General features: G+C 35.8%; 1 protein-coding gene across 1 annotated transcript in view; it reads left to right on the plus strand.

The window, feature by feature from the left end:
- UBR5 (ubiquitin protein ligase E3 component n-recognin 5) overlaps positions 1–16,697 on the plus strand; it is a 90,788-nt gene that overhangs the window by 40,960 nt on the left and 33,131 nt on the right. The window contains exons 13-21 of the mRNA XM_059815611.1: positions 1,920–2,037; positions 2,892–3,076; positions 3,873–3,982; positions 5,479–5,591; positions 12,402–12,545; positions 12,639–12,750; positions 12,943–13,097; positions 14,043–14,240; positions 15,364–15,574. Coding sequence (XP_059671594.1) covers positions 1,920–2,037; positions 2,892–3,076; positions 3,873–3,982; positions 5,479–5,591; positions 12,402–12,545; positions 12,639–12,750; positions 12,943–13,097; positions 14,043–14,240; positions 15,364–15,574 — 1,346 coding nt within the window. The remainder of the gene's footprint in view (positions 1–1,919; positions 2,038–2,891; positions 3,077–3,872; positions 3,983–5,478; positions 5,592–12,401; positions 12,546–12,638; positions 12,751–12,942; positions 13,098–14,042; positions 14,241–15,363; positions 15,575–16,697) is intronic.

The following is a 16,697-nucleotide window of genomic DNA, read 5'->3' on the forward strand; positions in this document are numbered from 1 at the left end:
TCTGAGAAGCATTGCAAAACTGCTGAACCACTGTTGTTCTGAGTTCTGTAACTCTGCACTTGAGCTTAGGTTCCCTTTTTAAAATATATTTATTCTCTTCTTTAATGCCTAAAGCTTTTGGATCCAATTATAACATCTTGAAGAAAATAAGATTATTCTTTTAGGACATGTGTATAAATGCTTTAGCATTCAGATATATCAGTACTACACAGTATCAGAGAATAACCTTCTTTATGCCTTTCAGGCTTTTTTCAGATTATAAATATGGAACAAACTTACCCATGTATGAGGTCCACATTCCTCTGTCAGGCTCTGTTAGAAAATTTGGTCTGTTAGTTTGTGCTCCAAATCTTAAAGAAGGGAGAAATAACATCACATGCTCCTGCTGGAGCTTGTTGTTAAGATATAACACTTTTAAACATTGTAAAATATGAAATGTTAGTTAAAATATTTTAACTAATAATTTGATAATTAAGAAGCCTATGTTTAAAAAAAAAAAAAAAAAGCCAAAACCCCAAACACTCAAAAATAACACTCCCAAAAGAGCTCTGAAATTAATTTCTGATTTGAGTGAATTCACTGAACATTACTAATGTATTGTCAGTATGTATTATTTTTGTCAGTGTGTCAGGAGTCATTGTGTTACATATTATGCCCAAAGCTCAAGTAGCTTTTAGGCATGGATGACGTAAATATTTGATGATGAGTTGGAAATCAGAGCATTGAAAATTGATTCTATGAAACAGCTTTCTCATTAAATTCTAATAACTCTTTGGAAAATATTTAAGTAGGATCGTAGCTAGGCTTGTAAACCTAAATACAGACGTATTTTATTGTAACTTCTAGTCCAAAATCTCAAAATTACAGCTCTCTGGTTCTTGGCCCTTACATTCTGTCACAGCTGACATACCTTACTTAGAGTAATTACTCTTAGTGTAGAAACTAATAAGCCATAACATTGGAGATACCTGGCTATTAGAACCTGCCATCTTTACTGCTTTTAGAATAATCGGTACAATATATAAAAAGACTTCCTAGCATTTATATGTAATCTTTGAAAGGTTATTTATTAACCAACATGTCCTTTCTGGGAGGGGTTAAATGTCAGCAGTGGTGATTTTGTTAATCAGATTGGTGTAGACAGAAGCTTCTGTTACCATTGCTATCCTTAGTTACAGTGGTCTGTAGTATGCTAGACAGGATTTCAATTTCCAGTGTTGCACAGGACTGATGCTTTTCAAGATTTACTTAATATGAAGGAGGTTTTCATATAAAAGCATCAGACTCTATAACCCACTCACTAAAGCATGCAGTATCAAAATAATAAGCATGCTTAACTGTGTACATAAGCATTATTTTCAGTTAAACTGAGTGGATCCACTTACAAAAGAAGTGTCCTTTTTTCCCCTTTTGCAGCTTAAGTCTGTCATAACAGTCCTAGACTCCTTCAGCCATGTCCCTAGAGAGAAAGCGAGGCTTGTAGAATTTAGAACAAAAAAGCTTATCCTGTTCCCCAGTGACTACAAATTCTGGAAATTATCACTTGTCATGGGAAAGATATCCTCAAGTTCAGAGGGGACAACCCGCAACTTGAAAGCTGTGGCTGGAGCGTGCCATCTGTGACTGAGGTCTTGCAGCATTTTGAACTAGAAGGAAAGCCATTTGGCAGTGACATATCTTACCTGCTCTTCCTCTTCCTCCTCCTCCTAATAAACTGGCCAGTTGAAGTGAATTTGGAAAGTGGGGATGAATATAGAAAAAGATGTCATTTCTGCAGTGCGTTGTGGTTTTGGAGAAGGTGGCACAGAGACTTGTATGTTTGATAATGACTACATTAAGCGGAAGGAATAAACTGTTCAAAGTTATAAACAAGCATTTCTTTCATAGCTGTTTTTTAAATAATATGTGTTTTTCCATAGGGGTGTTGTTCCTTTCAGCCAAAGGAAGAAAATGCTAGAAAAGGCCAGAGCAAAAAATAAAAAGCCGAAGTCTAGTGCTGGTATTTCCTCTATGCCAAACATAACTGTTGGAACCCAGGCAAGTGCAACTGTCATAAGTGGCATTTTTACAGTGCTATATGATGAGCTTACAATTACAGCCTGCCCTTAAAAAAACAAAACAAATTAGGTTCTATTCTTGTTATGCGCAAAAGTTGTATCAGTAATATGGAATTAAAATAGTACATTTTAATTATATGACTGTAAATTGATGTGTCCTGTTAGTGTTGTTATTGTTATACAAGTATGATTCTTGCTGCAAACGTGGAGGAACAAGCTGTACTCATGCAAAGTACTTCCATTTTATCTTACCTACTGATTCTGTATTTTGAGAGAAAGTAAGTATAGGAATACGATTCTCAGTAGAGCACATAGCTTTGTAAATGTTTTGGCTTTTAAGTGCCTGCAATATTAGAGTCTGGGTTGTATTTATTCGTGCAGTGGGATAGGCCTTTGGTTTGAAGCCTTTACCAAAAAGGTTAATAGCTGATACAGAGGTGTAGGATTCTTTTTGTGATTAGTATTAGAACTAGTATGAGACAAAACAGCTCCTTTCCAGGGAGCACATTTCTTTTGGTTCCAAATCCATTCTAATCAACTTTGGGATGAGTCTTTGTTACTGGATGAATTGTTCCTTTTGTGGTTGAGCATCTAAATACTGTATATTAAACAGTTGCACTGCTAAAGCTGTTGCTTTCAGCTGTGAATTGCACAACAGCCTCTTTTTTTCCTAGCAAAGTGCATAGTACATCATGTTGACTTCCCTGTTCATCTAGTTCCATAAGTTTTCTTATTTTTTTGACTACTACATATGTCACCAAGAAAATGCATGCATATATGATTTCCCTCAGTATAATCCATTGTTCTCACAGAAATAAATATTTCTATCTGTAGGTGTGTTTAAGAAATAACCCCCTCTATCATGCTGGAGCAGTTGCTTTTTCAATCAGTGCCGGAATTCCTAAAGTGGGTGTGTTAATGGAATCTGTTTGGAACATGAATGACAGCTGTCGATTTCAGCTTCGGTCACCTGAGAGCTTGAAAAACATGGAGAAAGCTAGCAAAACTACTGAGGCAAAGTAAGTGTTGAGAACACACACACATACACATAGAACATTTATTTGATATTCTCTTGAATTGGTGATTGATTAAAAATTGAAAAGAAGGAAGGTCAGGTTTTTATCAGTTTGAACTTTTTGCCTTCTTCATAAGATTCTAGCTTTCTTGTAAACTCTGCTAAATGTGTAGAAATGCTCGCTGCAGGAAAGATGTCTCAGTTGTGTGAAACCACTATGGAAGTGTGAAACGCAGAAGGAATATTAAATCAAGACTTTCCTGCAGTGTTTCATAAACTATCCAAGATCTTATATTTGAATAACTGAAAGTGGTTTTGTTATGGAGCTAACTGTTTCCAGGCCCTTCTTCATAGCATTGAGAGGCCTGTTTCGGCCCCTCCGTAGTTCGAAACAAAATCATTGGGTTGACAATTGCCATTTAAATGTTTCTTAAAACAGATTTAAACCATTTCAAGAAAAGCTTGAAAAAGTTAACAGTTCCAGAGTTTCAGGTTACTGTATAAAGCTAATAATTTTTCCTGTCTTCAAATGAAGTGCATCTAAGGATGTATATTTTCTGTAATGTTGTATCTGTGCTCAGTTAATGTTATAAAGCTAATCCCTGATTAAGCAGCATAGCACCATTCCCAATATCAGATGTATAGCCTTGTCAGTTAGGATGGTTGTTCACAAGTACGGAGTTATTTCATTAAAGTACTATTAAAGGAACATGGCTGGGACACACTGTCACTTTGTCCATTGTCACAGAAAAGTTTTCACCTTTTTCTTTCTTCATTCTAAGTAACACCTTTTATTCTAGACCTGAAAGCAAACAGGAACCAGTGAAAACTGAGATGGGTCCTCCGCCATCCCCAGCTTCCACTTGTAGTGATGCATCTTCAATAGCAAGCAGTGCATCAATGCCATATAGTAAGTAATGTGTAGCTCATAGTAACATAAAATATTTGTGTAGATAAGAAGTTTTCATAAAAGGCTTTCATAAAGTTCCACAAAGATTCTGTATTAATTTCAGAATCCTTTTTGGTCTTTCAGTCTGAACTGAAATATATGTAAAGGCTTTTATAATAGGCTTTAGATAATCAGTGAATTGTCAGTGTTAAATTTAAAAGTATTCGTATAAGCAGTGACTACTTGATGTAAGGTGTATCTAAGCGAGCATAACACTTAGTTCTCGGAATCAAAAGTATCTTTCAGGAGGTGATGAAGAGGAAGTCTGAAAATAAAGTTGTTTATGTTTAATTACAATGTGATAGTGAGTTTCTTTACAGCCCGAAAGTTGTTTTGGAAAATTCCTTTTAAGATTAAGCTATTCTTGCACAGCTTGCCTTGCAGGTGAACTTCAGTGCATGAAGCAGTAGTTTGTCATCTATTACATAAAATGTCTAAAACTAGACATTCTTTACTAACATACAAAAGCAGTGAGAGAAGTTTTATAGTACAACTTGGACTTAAAAACCTAGAAGGCTGCATTAGAATTCATGTAACTGACCTCTTAAGCATTTTTTTTCTCCATTTAAACCCCTACATTTATAAAGGGTTAATTACAGTGCCAGCATTTGAAGACATCTTCTCTCTGCTCCTGTTTCTTCTAATTGTTCATATACTGCAGTTTTAAGAAGCGTTCACCTAGAGAATCAAATGGCCTCATTCAGTGACCAAGAATCTCATATGCTCAGATCTGCAGTACTAATAAATTTTACCAGTAGAGTCTTTTGCTACTTATTTCTTCTCTTCTGCAGTTCTTTCAGCTGTAATTTTTCACTGACTATAACTTCGCTTGGGATTTTGAACTAGTGTTTGAAGTTAACTTCTCAGTTAGCTTAGAAGTTCTCTGCCTCTTACTTTAAATATGTTGATAATACTTATTTTACTAATTAACATGTACTAATTAATTATACTAATTAAGATTAAGATTAAAGGTTTTTGTCAGTGTTAATTTAGCCATGTTATGTATTTAAATTTGATACTGAGTGTACTACAGTTAGTGTTCAGATAATGTCTTTGCAGCGGACAAGCAGACTTTTTGTAAGGGTGATGTAAACTGCTGTAGCTGGGCTGAATGAAGGGTCTTAAAATGTCAGCCTTTCTACTTACAGCATGAATATCTGAGCCCTGCCAAAATAATTTGTTGTATTCTAATTATTTTGCTTAAAAATCCTTGAAAATCGCTTTGTTTATCAGATAGGTTTTATTAGTGGTAATTTCATAGAAAAACATGAAAATGGTATGGTATACTGTTAGGTAGCTCTGACTTTTAAATTGTTGTTAACCTCTTATTAATTTCTAGATTTGACCGTTGGTAATCTTTTTGGGGGAGGAAGGTTTGGTGTTTACTGAACATTGCATTTTGATGCTTTGTTTAAATATTTCAAGTAATTTTTTTGGTAATAACTTTTTTGTCTCAGAGCGACGACGATCTACTCCTGCCCCAAAAGAGGAGGAGAAAGTGAATGAAGAGCAGTGGTCTCTGAGGGAAGTTGTGTTTGTGGAAGATGTTAAGAATGTTCCTGTTGGCAAGGTTTGTCTAAAATACATTGTCCTGCCATCTTTGGGGAAGGAGAAGAAAAAGTTTTTCCTTTTAGATAAGCTAACTGTTAAAAGAATCATAGTTTTGGGGATGGTTGAGAATGTTTCTGACCAGTATGACTTTTGTTGCATTTTTATTTGTCCATATCACAATGATAGTAATAGACTGAATGTGTTGTGAATAAAACATGATGAATCTTAAAAAATAACTTTCTGGTACTTCAAGTTGAATGACAATATTAAGAAAAGCAGATGTGGTTTTATCCAAAAAGGTTCTTCCTGGTGGCTTGAGCAATAGCTCCCACATGTCCAGTGAGATTGTGAAGAGTTACACGTGTTGTGACTGACTTTTACATACACATCAGCTGAACGTTTGGGTGAATCTGGTGTTCTGGCAACCAAAGAACAGAAATGTTTTTATTAGAAATTACATGCTTCATTAATATGACTATAAAGTTATTTGATTTATTACTGCAGAAAATCTGTTTGTTTGGTCCTGATAATTTTTCTAGAAAACCTTTGCTCTGGCTAAGACTGCAATAGAGGAAAATACTTGTTTTTTCCTTTGGCATTGTTGCTATGTAAAGAGTTGTTGTGCTATGTCAGTTCTCTGCTATGCTTTTCAAAAATAAGAGCAACAGGAAAGCCAATAAAGGTTTTCCACAAAATGAAAAGGTTGGATTGCTTTCTACTTGATTCATAGAAGACCATGGGGAAAAAAAAAGAAGTTACCAAAAGAGGAAATAACTATCCAATAGAAGGCAGTTGGATTTAGTCAGAGTTCTTTTACTTGCATCCCTAATGGGTTTACTTGTGCAGGAGTGGAGGATTTGCCTTGACCAGTATCTTTGAAAGGAGGAGGCCCACAATGAATTTTCATTATCAAGTTTAGGTCATATCTGCAAAAGGGAGTATGGAACAACTTAATTCATTGAAACACTTCAGTTTCTGTAAACGAGGTTTTGAGATCTAGTTGAAGTTGCTGAAACCATTGTTTGGCTCTCATACCAGTTTTGGGAAAGCCCCTGTTGTCCTTATCTGTCCTTCCTGGTTTAGATCCTAAGATTTTCAGGACAGAGACTGTTTTACTGCTTCTGTATACAGTTGTAAAGGTGTCTGTCTTTGTGCGCTGTGTCAAGAACAACTACTATAATAAATATAGAAGAGCTTGAATCTTTATATGTTGGTATTTTCACTGAAGTGCTAAAACCTGTAAGTGGGCTGTCTTCTGAATGGAGTTATTGGTGCTGAGTCTATTCTATATCAATCGTTTATGGCAAAGATGCTTTTTTTCTTCATAAAGCATGCTGTCCTTTTCCAGTGATGTATATGGTCATTCACTTTTTTCTTTTTACAGTTTTGTAACACTTGAACTTTAGAGTTTAGATAGAATCCAGCAGACAAAGCCATAAACAATTTTTGCCTAGGGGTGTCCAGGTTAAAGACAGGAATACAGTTTATGCCCTGTTACATGTTCTGTTTGTAATTTGGATCGGTTGTGTGATTGTATGAAAAAGACTGGAGGCACCTCAGTCTGCAGAAGGGTTACTCTTTACAGTGTTCTCCTAGAGGCTCCAGAATAGCTGATGATGTTCATTGTGGAACAATAATGTTCATAATTTAGCTTGTTGTGAGCTGAATTAAGCACAAAGAGGATCTGAATTCTGAACAATGTGACTGTTCTGTGCATAAATAGTTTTTGAATGTGTACAGAGGTTCAGATTGTGAGAATGTAATCATACGGGTTTGGGCTCTTAAGACTTCATGGGTTAAGAAGTCCTACCCTTTTAAAGTCCACCCAGATATACCTTCATCTGATCTTCCATGATCTTTTATTTGCTGAATGACATTCTAAAAAGTCACATCTTTGATGTATTGCTATGGATGCCCTCAGTGGCATGAACATCCTGCATGAGAATGTACTATTCCTATGTAACCTGGGAACTTGTTACCTTTCGTGTTTCAGAAAATTGGAAAGGCTTTGAAGCACTGTTTTGAGTTTTAAGTACTTGGATGTTACAAAGCATGGTGTCAAAAGAGCAACACATAGCTTCTCTCAAAGTGCTGTCATTGAGTAAAATACGTGGTCATGCAGCATGTGAATTGGGACATTTTTGAGAAATACGCACTGGTAATTTGGCAAGTGTTTTTTTGAGCACAACATGAAGTCAATTGCACTAAACTAACTGATCTGTGAGACCAAAAATCTTGCCTTATGTAATGATTCAGATCTGAAGTAGTAAGAGGAACAAAAACCTGATTTCTGTCCTTTTACCTGCAAGAGCATCTGAAATTTTGAATATTTATATTCCTTAGAATAAGGTGAATAAAGTGTGACAGTCATGAGCTTCTGTCAAAATGTTTGCCACCTTTTACAAGTATTTAGATAATCCTTTGTTTTACACAAAATAGAATTCTTCACTTAGGCTTCAGGAGATGGAATTTAGAGACAGGAAAGGGGTTCAGCCTTTGTTCCTAAAATAATTTTGTTTCTGGAAAATTTGTGTTCCTGTACTTTTGGATGTATGCAACAACTTTATGATGTCTCCAAAAAGTGCTTGGTTAAAATCCTTCCGAGACCACTGTTGTGTTCTGTTTGTAGAACAGTGGGCAGGTAGATGTTGTCAAGTTCTAACATGCCTTTTTCTCTCTGGGCCTTTACTGATCTTGATATAGTAACAGCCCTCCCCTGAGTGCTAAGATCTAAGATGACTACTTGTGGTTATTCTGATACCAGTAGATTGTACAACCAGCATTTTACACACTGCTTCATAAATGTCAATTGCATATGGTGCCAAAGCAACAAATGACCAGACAATGTGGCAAGACTGCAAAAGTTCTTACATTGGGGCAGTCTTGAAAGAAATTAAGAAAGCAGAAGTCTGCTAGATATACTCCTTGGAATATATTGTCTTCCAATCTCACTTCAATTTAAACCCTTCCTGGGCTTAGAACAAAACTAAGCCTTTATTCCTCCAAGTCTGTCATTAGATGGAGGAGGTAATGATTACAAGATTATCCACCTAATGGAAGACTGATGGAATGAAAAAAGTCTAGCACTTGTCTCTTTTGTTGTCTGCATTGGTGAGAAATCTGATGGAGTCTTCTTTCAGTGTAGTTTAGAAAAGATATGGGCTGAAATAAGCCTTTGTTACTGCTCGCTGGTATCAGAGGAATAGAAGTTGGTTTTGTCTATCCCGTGCATTTTGGGATACTTTACTTACCCACATTACCTTCTGGATCTCCTCTTCTGGAATGTCTTAAATGGTATCTGGAACCACTGTTAGAACAAAAGGGTAGGGAACCTGGGTTGGAGCTGCTTTTTTCTTCTTTGGCAGCTGCGGTTTGTTTTGGTCTGAGGCAGTGTCCAAGGCCTCTCCAAACTGCTTCTGTTCATCAGTTATCCTCAATCAGGTGAGACTTCTGTGTATTACCAGTTTTGCAGTTGCTATGCCCAGAAAGCTTACCAAGTTCTAGGGATTTTGTGAAACATAAATTTGGATTGAGTAGTTTGTTCTTTAACTTGTACTTTGTATTGTATTATTTCAGTCAGTCACTTGAACTTTTTATTTTTTGTTTGATTTCTGTCTGAGATTGAAGCTTGCCAATGAGAAGGATAAGTTGAAAGGGCTCAGGCTGGATATAGTCCCAGAAGAGTTACCTAATCCCTATTAGGAATCTGTTTTTAATCCTTCAAAGTTGAATGTTTTTTAAATTGTGTCAGTATTTCTTTGGAAGTGTTCATTCTACTTTGAGAGTAGAGGTAGAAGCCTTTTCTGCGATGTTCAAATTTCTTCCATTCCAACAAGGAGATTAGATAAGAAAAAATGTATTTTCCCTGGTCTTCTGCTGCTGTGTCTTGAGAGGGAATATGGTGATTCTGGAGAGGGAAAGATTCTGCAGATTACTGATGGATCCAAGCAGGTTTGCTTCCGAAAGGCTTAAGTGCTGGTAGTTGACTTTGTTCTTTTTAGAGACTACTCAGCCTGTCGTTTATGTGATTTTAAATGAACAGCTGTAAGAGGGAACAGGGGAGGACAAGCAGGGCTCAGGACCTGCCTCCACTTCCTTTTGAGGAAGGGACTTCAGTTGAGTGTTTTCTGCCAATCGGTGTGCTTTGGCATTGTGGTTTGAAGGAGTGTGGCAATGGGTTGATAGTAAGAGTAAAGCAGATAAACTGAAAGATGAACATACTTGTTATCAATTAATTTTTTTTTCCATTAAAAAGAAAGGTCAGATCTCATTATCCTGTAGTTGAAAATGCTCTAAAAAGGTATTTTGCTTCTAGAAAAAAATCTTTAAACTTCCATTTTATTGCTTGCTTTTTCATTCTGTTGTGTGATTCAGTTCTTTTAATTTAGTCCTAATAAGGCAAACATATATGTAGTTCTGTAAAATGCTTGTTTCTAACTGATGAAACTTTTGCATTAGCAATATGAACAGTGTAAGTACATTAGTTCTGTAAGCTAAAGTGTCTAAATCCTTTAAGCTCTTGCATTTTATTTTTGTTAATGTGTTTTTCAATGAATTCAGACTTAATAATTTCAGTTAAAGAGGAATGTTGATGTCGCTTATTTATTTGTTTAGTGCCAGCCCATTATACCACATTTCTGCTTTGGAGCTTTCTATGTTTTGCTATCAAGTGTTTCACTCAAGCTCCTAGATGTTTGCTACATCAATGGATAATTTTATTTTCTTTCAGCCAACTGTTTAACTAAAGAACTGTGTTTTAGTTACCCTTTGAAGAGGTGAATTTCTCCTCAACCAAATCTTAATAATAAAAATATTTTCCAACTTTTAAAGACACATTATTTTCTTCTTGAACCACAAAATGGGGAAGAAAGAAATATTTGGCGTGTGGACTCTGAAAGAGTCACCACAGAGTTCCAGTGCTTTAAAAACTGTCAGCATTTCTTTGAACACATGAAAAGTGATGTAAGTGAAAAGTGATGTAGGTGATAACACTAAGAGCAGCCAGAAAGCATGCAGAAGAAAACTTTTAGTTATGGAGATAGGATATGTTAAATATTTGGGGAATGTGCCTTTTCTCAAGGTGTGTTTCTTCCCCTGATTATAAATTTGAAACTTGATAAACAAGACTTCATATGCCCTGCTAGGCATTGACCATTTAGAATCTTCTGTTTTGAGAAGCAGCCCAAATTTACAAAGCTTTTGTAGCAACATTTAGTCATTAAAAAAAATGCTACATGTCAGACCTAGAAGCTGTGGTTGAACTATTGGCATGTGCTTTCAGGCTTACCAAGTTAGTCTGATTACCTTAAAATCACCTAAATGTACCTTGGTTAAATTTTTTGATCAAATCATGTTTTTTGTCTGGATTGTTGTCTTATAAGTCTCAATAGAAATCTGTCTTTGTATAGTCTACATCAGAGTTAATGTTCGTGAATCTTTTGACTAGGTCTGAATTTTGAAATTTTTGGGTAGTATTCTTACAGCCATCGGTAATGCTCTACTACTAGAACTAGGAACTCTGCTACTAGAGTGAAGTTTCAGCATATGGGGAGCGAGTGTTCTGACTCTACCCACAATAATCTTTGTTACAAAAGAACTGCTAATACTTTCATATTTGTCAATACAACCTTTTCTCTAGCACGCTTGGTAGGCTGCACCTGGCTGGAGAAATTAGGAGAAAACATGGAAATGCCTGGATTTTTGTTACCTACAATATCTTGAAAATTTGAGAGATGTTTTTTATTGTCAGGGATGTTTTAAAGTTGATTACATCTAGCTCTTTAATATCATTTTGTAAGCACTTTCTGTGTAGAAACTATTGAGAAATTAGGGCCTAATCAAGATTGACGGTTGCTTGTATCTAGTTTTGATCAAGACTGAGAGCATACCGAGATGTTATTTCTACTCAAAACATTGTCCTTCCCTCTTCCTCCTTCCCTCTTAGCTTTATTTTCTGTTTGAGAAAATTATGGTTTCAACTGGAAACTCAAAGGGCCTGGCTGTTTGGGGATAGCATAAGATGTTTCTATATCAAGGACACCTATTTTGACAGTTTTGATTAGATATGCATGGCAGCAACTCTTTAGAGAGGCTTAACAGTCTCAGAAATGACTGTGTCAGTGTGGGGTTAAATACCTTCCATTTCCCGGGGCGGGGGCAGAGAAAGACACAGATACATGAAGGATGTCTGGATAGACTTGTCTGTATCCTTCAGTCCTAAGGGACCGAGTGGAGAACTTTATCATCGAGTATAAGGAACAGGTAATAGACCCATTGGACCAAGAAAAAAAAAAAAGAAGAGTGATTTCCTGTTTCTTGTAGTACAAGAGCTAACAGGCACTTAAAGAAGTAAGAGGCTCAGTGTAGATGTTTTTTGTTGAATTATTAGCTAATATTTGGAACTCATTGCCACAAGAATAGTGTTTATTTCCAAAAGTGATTGGACAAATTAATAGGAGAAGGGTCTATCCAGGCTATTAAACATGAAGTTGTCCTGCTGTTTCCAGTAGGTGGAAGCTGGAAAGATACCAGGGAAGTATCAGTAGGAGCTTCTCTAGTCAGTTGGTGTTGGCTCCTGTCGGACACAGGATGTTGCAGTGGAGTGAGGGACCTTTGATCAGATTCAGGATGCCTATGAAGTCATTAAGAAATCCAAGTTTTTAAGGTTTCAGTAATTTTAACAAAACAACAAGGCTAATGACCAAGAGCCATAGAATTTTATCACTGATTATTGTAAACATTTTTCTTTTCCTGTCTGGTGTATTTTGAAACACAATAAACAGTTTCTATTCAAAGCTTTTGGTAAAACTGTAATGTGTTCTGCTTGTAGGTGCTAAAAGTGGATGGTGCTTATGTTGCTGTGAAATTTCCAGGCACGTCCAGTAATGCAAACTGTCAGAGCAGTTCTAATTCAGATCCTGATCCTTCTTCTCTCCTCCAAGACTGTAGGCTGCTCAGAATAGATGAACTGCAGGTATGTCTTTGTGAAACATTGAGAAAACAATCAGTATTTTGAAATGTCAGCGCTGTGAGCTTAATTGCATCTTAAAATCTTATGTGTTTTCAGGTTGTAAAAACTGGTGGAACTCCAAAAGTTCCTGACTGTTTTCAAAGGACACCTAAAAAGCTGTGTATTCCTGAAAAAACAGAGATCCTAGCAGTAAATGTAGATTCAAAAGGTAAGTAGCACTTACTCCGTAAGATACTCCATTGGATCCTTTACTACCTGTCTCTCTTCCTTGTGCAAAACAACTACTGTCAAAACAGTTGTTTCCATATATATTAGTAATTCCTTGAAAGGGCTTTAGTTAGTTCTTTACTGGATGCCATCGGTAAAAAGCATTAACTTTTTTCTTCATGTATCTTTGAAGGAGTGCATGCTGTTCTGAAAACTGGGAACTGGGTTCGATACTGCATATTTGACCTTGCCACAGGAAAGGCTGAACAGGAAAATAATTTCCCTACTAGCAGCATTGCGTTCCTGGGTCAGAATGAGAGAAGTGTTGCCATTTTTACAGCTGGACAGGTTTGTGGTTTTGTATCTCAATCATTTAACCTCACTGTACTTCACTTCTGTTATCTTTTGAATGGGCTGGTACAGCCTTTTGTAAGACTTTTCCAAAGACTGGCAAAGAAATAGTTCTTCAAACGGGTTATGGAAGACTTGCTGCTATCATTAATATTTTGAAGGCGCAAGGGGAATAGCAATCTAACTTACTTACGCACTTTTAATAATTTTACTCAAATTTTACTGTGAATAAAAAGTAAAAAAGGGGGGAAAAAAATTGACAGAGTAGTTCCTGTGTTAGTGTAAACTTGTTATCTAGCCATATTTTGGAATTGGTCAGATGAAAATCCACTCTTGAGAATAAATGGAAGTGTTAACAAACAAACAAACAAAAAAAAAATCTGTATTTGATACTAAAAATGATACGTCGAGGTTTTGTGCAACTCTTTCTACTATCCAATGTTAAGTATCTTATTTTATCTGATTACACAGCTTGATTACACTGTGCAGGCATCCATGAGGAGGGCTGAGAAAAAAAATACCAAAACCATTTTAGTAACTTCCACAAACACGATATACTTTGCTTAGGATAGTGGAAGGAAAGAAACATTTTTGGCAAAAGAACTGAATTTGAGTGTTTCATTTCAATATATTCAGCTTTCTTTGGAGCATTTAAGTAAGCTAAAAGTACAGGTACTATATGTTTCATTGGTAATGTTTCATAATGAATGTATATAATAAAGAAGATACTTTTAATAGTATTTACTATGTTAAGCACATTTCAGGCATTTGGGAAAGGGAGTGTGATTATATTACGCTGCAGCACTTGTAATGATAGGAGACAATGGCGTAAATGAGAATTTTAGGTAAACTGTTGGCAGTCAAGCAGAACTGGGCCTTTTGAGAAGGATAATATTTATAAATTGTGGAGACTTAATGATAAAACTTTTTTCCCAAATGTAGGAATCTCCTATTATTCTTAGAGATGGAAATGGTACAATCTATCCAATGGCAAAAGATTGTATGGGTGGGATACGAGACCCTGACTGGCTTGATCTTCCACCTATTAGTAGTCTTGGAATGGGTGTTCATTCCTTAACAAATCTTCCTGCTAACTCGACCATCAAAAAGAAAGCTGCTATTATCATTATGGCTGTTGAGGTAAAATATTTTCTTTACTACAGAATTATATGCTTTTTTTTTTTTCTCTTGCTTTTATAAAGTTATGCTTAAAACAGCTTCTTGTTTAGATTATTATTTTCACTATTTCAAAGAAACTGATTTCAACAGAAGATTCTCTTAGAAATATGAAAGCACAAACTAATTTACGTAGTAAAGTGAAAGATCCATTTTGGGGGTGCATGGCTTTTAACTAGTAATATTTTTTTAGGCATTACTTTTAAAACTCTTACCTTTTTATGTATACTACCAGTATACAATTTTATTTGTTTTACGGGTGCACAGTTTTTCTGAGGGTTCTAACAACTTGTTTTCTTGTGAGTGCAATACCTTTTTTCTTTTTTACTTTTTTTATTTTTAAATCTTATATTTGAACCATACATTACGAAATTATGCGAGTCAAGCGAAGATTTTTTTCATTTGAATCACCTGTGGAGTTCTGTACTCATCTGTGGTGCTGTATGAGTAGTTCAGCTGTGAATTTATATAACATACTTGTATAAACCTGTCAGTGATTTGGTGCAGCTTAGTTAGATCTGCTGTGTGCTATGCTGCCACTGGGAGATACTGTGTACCTGTTAGACTGAGATTGATTTCACAGTGGAATATCCCATCACTGTGGAAAAGCTTGTTACATATGGGGTGAGCCTCCCAGACCTTCAACAGCTTCTATTTGTTCACTTCTCAGCATGTGTATTGCTTGTTTAAAACAAATATGTAAGAGCTAGTTAATGTAGACCCCTTAGTTTTTTCAGTTGTACCTCTTTTCCCATGTTACATGTAGCCATGAAATAGAAGTAATCTATCTTAAGAACCCACTATGAAGCCAAAGGCATACCTTTGTGAGCCTGATAGCTTCTGCTGCTTAAGCATCTCCTTTCCTTTAACCTGTCTGTGCCTGAATGCATGCTGTTTTCTGTTTTTAACAGTGCTATAATCGAGATGATGCATATTCTCAACAGTTTCTGCACTGACTTCCAGCCAATGTTCTAGATTTAGACCTTTCTATTAATTTCAGAAACGGAAAACTAGAAGTACTTGGGCAACTTGGATGTCTGCCTTTTGTATTTTAAATTGTTAAAATATTTTATTCTTTTGAGTACAGAAACAAACTTTAATGCAGCACATTCTCCGATGTGACTATGAGGCTTGCAGACAATACCTGATGAATCTTGAACAAGCAGTTGTCTTGGATCAGAATCCACAAATGCTGCAGACGTTCCTTGGCCATAGATGTGATGGAAATCGCAATATTCTGCATGCTTGTGTGTCTGTATGCTTTCCTACCAGCAACAAAGAAACCAAAGAGGAAGAGGGTGAGCTCAACGATATCATGAAAATACTTTGAAAATAAACTTTTTATGAATTTTCAAGAACATTTGAAATAAAGACTGCATTCTTCATATATGGATATCTTAAAATTTAGTACCTAAAATGTGTCCTAGCCTTTCAAAGGTGCTGAGACAACATTTTTATTACTCTTCTGAGGATTTATAAGAATTCGATAGTTAAGAATACTAATTTGTTTTTATTAATTGTAAAAGACAAACTTTTCACATCCACATGTTAGTTTTAGATGAAGACAAGTATTTTTCCACCTTTATATCACTAGTATCCCCATTATATCACTAGTAAACTTTTAAGAGAAATGTTATTTAATATTTTTCAAGTGTTACAGTATATGTTAATGCCTCCAATAGAAATGCTATTTGCAGTTGACATGTATTAAGAAATGTGAAAGAATGACTTTCTGTTAATGCCAGTTACTGACACCATTTAAAAATGTCTATTAAATACTGTTGTGTAAAAGTATGTTAACAGAACAAGGTTGCTAAGTCAAGCACTCAAAAATTAGGAAATGCCAGAATTAAGTTTGCCCACGTGCTGTACATGGGTATGCGTTGTGAAATGGTCTTTAATTACACCATCATACTATTTTTTCCACAGGACTACCTCATTCAGTGCACAAGATGGACGGTGCTCACCGAATGGGTAGCTATTCAATATTTCTTTTTATCCTCATCATTCAGTGTGTGGCCCCATTCCTTACTTATTGCACACCATACAAACCCTGCACTGAATAATGAATGAACTTCCTTGTGGGATTTTTGTATGGTGCTGTCATTGAATTTTAGTCATTTATAGACCTTAATTGTTCCTCATATCCCTATTTATAAAATGGGGGTAATGCTGCAGCTTTCTCATCTCTTGCAGGTATTATAGCTTGAAGTTTTTCTGTATTCAAAGCTATTAACTAATTTTGAGGGTTCTATCTGAGAAGCCTAGGGCCTGATCTCATTTTTTTTAGTAGGTGTTATTTCAAAATACTTTATTCTAGAGCTGGATTAATAGTAGTTTTAGTTGTTCTGTGAATGTTAATTATTTCTGTGAGTCAGGCACCTTTTAGGTGTCCAGAAATGAGTAAAATGTATCACGATC

Source organism: Gavia stellata, chromosome 3, assembly GCF_030936135.1.
Source record: "Gavia stellata isolate bGavSte3 chromosome 3, bGavSte3.hap2, whole genome shotgun sequence".
Lineage (NCBI taxonomy): Eukaryota > Metazoa > Chordata > Aves > Gaviiformes > Gaviidae > Gavia > Gavia stellata.